This window comes from Lepidochelys kempii, chromosome 1 (genome assembly GCF_965140265.1).
Source record: "Lepidochelys kempii isolate rLepKem1 chromosome 1, rLepKem1.hap2, whole genome shotgun sequence".
Classification (NCBI taxonomy): domain Eukaryota; kingdom Metazoa; phylum Chordata; order Testudines; family Cheloniidae; genus Lepidochelys; species Lepidochelys kempii.
This window is the reverse complement of record NC_133256.1, coordinates 261,420,254-261,423,819: the sequence shown is the minus strand read 5'-3', so window position 1 is coordinate 261,423,819 and position 3,566 is coordinate 261,420,254. Positions and strand designations below refer to the sequence as shown.

At 55.8% G+C, this 3,566-nt stretch overlaps 1 protein-coding gene across 1 annotated transcript; it reads left to right on the top strand.

Moving 5' to 3' along the window:
- Positions 1 to 1,280: 1,280 nt before the first annotated feature.
- On the top strand, positions 1,281 to 2,496 carry FMC1 (formation of mitochondrial complex V assembly factor 1 homolog). The gene is made up of 2 exons (XM_073327296.1): positions 1,281 to 1,594; positions 2,185 to 2,496. The coding sequence occupies exons 1-2, from the start codon at positions 1,457 to 1,459 to the stop codon at positions 2,386 to 2,388; spliced, it is 342 nt and encodes a 113-aa protein (XP_073183397.1). The 5' UTR covers positions 1,281 to 1,456; the 3' UTR covers positions 2,389 to 2,496.
- The last annotated feature ends 1,070 nt before the right edge of the window (positions 2,497 to 3,566 follow it).

Below are 3,566 nucleotides of genomic sequence, written 5' to 3'. Positions count from 1 at the left end.
TTTTTGCGGCGGGGGGGGGCGAGGGTTGATATTGTTGTTTGGGGGAGAGTTGGTGGGTTTTCTTTTTTAGCTTTTAGGATTCATGTTTTTGAGGTTTTTTGCTACGTAAGAAATAGAAACTCTTAAATTAAAGCTGAGAGGCTCATGGACTCATTTGACTCCAGTGGTTGGGCTCATACAAAAACAGATAGCAAAATTCAAAATAAAATAAAAGTTAGTAACACTAGCTTGTGGCACTGAGCTGTGCACACCAGTTTGTTGCTGTGGATCTGCTCACTAGACACTAGGACTGCAAACATTCATTTGTAATTAAAGTGCTACTCATCAGTCCTAAGACTCCAGGCACTCAAAATACAGCAAAGGAGGCTTAAAAATAGCTCAGATGCCTAAAGCTCATGTAAAACACAGAAGGAAAAGTGCAAGTCACTTGTTTAGCCTGGATTATTTAATTCCTGGTCTCCTGCCCCGCATGAGTAGCCCGACTCAGTGTCCCTGGCTGAGCTCGTCACTCGCCAGCCTGCTGGAGCCACTTCGCTCTGTACGGGCAGGGTGGGCTTGTGTGTCCACACCCCGTTTGAGTCACAACGTGTTACGGGCTAATTTCCCTCCGGCGCAGCGGCTGAGGCCTGCGAGCTTGGCAAGCCAGACAAACTAACCCGAGCTGCGCCTGCCCCGCGGTGGGGCGGTAAATGCGCCAGGCCCCTGCAGGGAACACAGGGAAGTGGGGCGGTGCCTGGGACTCAGCGACTGACACAGAGGGCCGGGGCCCCGCCCGGCGGGATCTCTGGGCGTGGGGCACCCCGGCGCGGGGCGCTGCTGAATGACACCGCGCCGCAGCCCCCCGCCCGCAAGGCCCCGGTGCGCGGCGGCCCCGGGGACGGGACGGGCCGGGCGCATGGGCGGCGCAGGGACCCGACAGCGCTGTGGGACAGCGGCCCCCTGCCCCCCCCCGCCGAACTCGGGCAATAAACGGGACGCGGGGGAGGGGGGGGCACTAAATCCGCGGGGAACGAGAGTCGTTGGGGCTGGAAGCAAAGTCCGCGCCAGAACCGCCGCCCCGCAACGCAGCTAGCGCGACTCGCCGAGCTCCCTCCCTCAATTGCAAGTCCGCCTCGGGGCTCGATAGTCCTCCCTGCCAGCGCTTTTGGTGGCCGCCATCATGCAACTCGGCCCTCTATAGCGCAGCCTGGCGGTGTCTCTCCTGAGGGCGATTTGCGGGCTCGTGCGGCGCCTGCTCTCTCCAGCCGCCCTCCCTGAGCGCGATGGGTAATTCAGCGCCCGATTGCGCCGCCCCCGCCCCCGGTTTTGTTTGAGTTTTTTAGCGCTCTATTGCTCTCCCCTAATTGGGGAGGAGTCGGCGCCAGATGGCTGCTTCCCATTGGCTGATTGGTGAGGCGGCTGCACCCCATTGGCTGAGGGCACAGAGAGACGGGCGCGGAGGGGGAAGATCAAGAAGATGGCGGGTCTGGGCTCGCCGGTCCGTACCCTGCGGAGCCTCGTTCGGGAGCTGCGCTACGTGAGCGCCCAGGCGGGCCGCCCCTACCGGGACACGGCGGCCTATCGGCACCTCAGGGAGGCCTTCCGCGCCCACCGGGTACGGGGCGGGACGCCGCGAGCCGAGCCTCCCCTCCCCCTCCTGTAGGAAGCTGCCGGCAACACCCCCGTGGCTCCGACCCTCCCGCGTGGCCTGGGGAGCTTCGCGAAACTCCAGGCAGGGCTCCGAGGCCGTCCCCCGCCCGCACACACCACGAGCCAGGGCGGGGCGCTGCTCTCTGCTGCCCCCTGCAGCTGGAACCTGGCCGGGGCTCCGCTGCCACGTTCTTCGCCTCGCGCGGGGGCGGGGGGGGGCCGCGCTCTTCGCCCGGGGGCCTCAGCCCGGGCCCTGGTTTGCCGGTTACTCGAGCCGGCTGCTCGGGCGGGGCAGAACTTGGCCTCCGGAGTGGAGCTGAGTGGACACAACAGTCCCGCCGCTGCAGGAGCCGGCCGCTGGCTGCGCAGCGCTCACCGGAGCGAGCACGTGGCGCTCAGCCAGCCCCCGGGGGCCGTTTTTATACACGCCCTCCCCTTGGTGGGGGACGCTGGCGGCAGAAAGGCCACTGCGGGGCTTGAACAGCAGGGGCCCTTTCGCTTGTCTGCCGGTCGGGCATGTGCTAAGCCTGTTGTTTGGCTTCCTCCTGCCTGCAGGTCACCAGTGAGAAGCTCTGCAGGGCCCAGCATGAGCTGCATTTCCAGGCTGCTACTTATCTCTGTCTTCTGCGCAGTGTCCGTCAACACCTAGCGCTTCACCAAGAGTACCACGCCAAAGGAGAGCGCTCCACTGAGGAAGCTGCTGGCCTCGTGGGCCTTAAACTGCCTCAACAGCCAGGCGGGAAAGGATGGGATTCATAGGAAGGGAAGAGTTCACTGGAATGTTTGCCTCTCACAAGGACTTAAAAATGACATTTGCTTGTTACAATTCCTATTTATTGTTAAATAAAACAGTTTATTGAAACTTCATTTAGGTTTCCTTGCTTAGGTTTTCTATTATTCTTAGGCTTAGATTCTCACCTGAAGGAGACACAATCTGCTTATCAGATGCTAGTTTCTGATATGACAGACAATATCCAGGGAAACAGGGCAAAACTCTCCCCTGATATGAGTGCTGATTTGTCTCATCTTCTAGAAACTTTCCTTCAAACAGTTATTTTCTAGCTGTTCTCCATGTAGTAATTGGCCCTTTTAAGAGCAAAGACAGCTTGGAAGAAAAATACCAGAGGATTCCTAAGGAGCACAAGAGGTCAAGACCTCAAATCTCTGCTTATTTGGAAAGATTTCACTAGCACGTACCACCACTGTAGCCCCTGCAATAGTAATTCAAAAAGAAGAGCACCACCTACCAAATCATCAATTTCTACTGTGGCTGGGTTTTTTAAATTTCTCCAGAGAATAAAATTGGGTTTTCTTTAATGCCTTCAATATGTTGTATATCTTAAATGTTTCACAAAAGAGGCCTGAGGGACACTTGTAAGTATGTGGATTATGAACGTAAATGTGGCTACTATTCTTTGCTTAGCATACGTGCTGGGATACTAAAGGGGGGGGAAAACCCAGCAACATGCTTTCCCCTTAGTCAGTAAATCAAGGTCTTCAACCTTTCATGATCCACCCAACTTCGAAAAAAGTTCTATCCCCAACTGCCTACTTCAATGAAGGGAAGAGGGTATGAACTCCAAAGTCATGGGGTCTTCATGGAGAATGCCCTACCAACAGCTCCTCTGTTGATCTCAAGTATAGAAGTATCACACGAAGAGAGGTGGCATCTCAAGTAGAAAGGTCCCAGGCCATTTAGGGTTTGAGAAGTCAAACTACTTGAAAGCCAAGAGGCAGCCAGTGCATATCCCAGAAAACAGATGTAATGTACTCACAGAGCTATTTTATTTAACAAGTCAGCTGCTGCATTCTGCTCTAGTTTCATCTTCCAAATGGATTTAAGGTAAAGCCTCATGCCAAGCTTATTGTGGTAGTCTGATTGAGAGATGACAAATCACTCCAGCCAGGTCTGAATCTATGAGGAAATGTTGCAATCT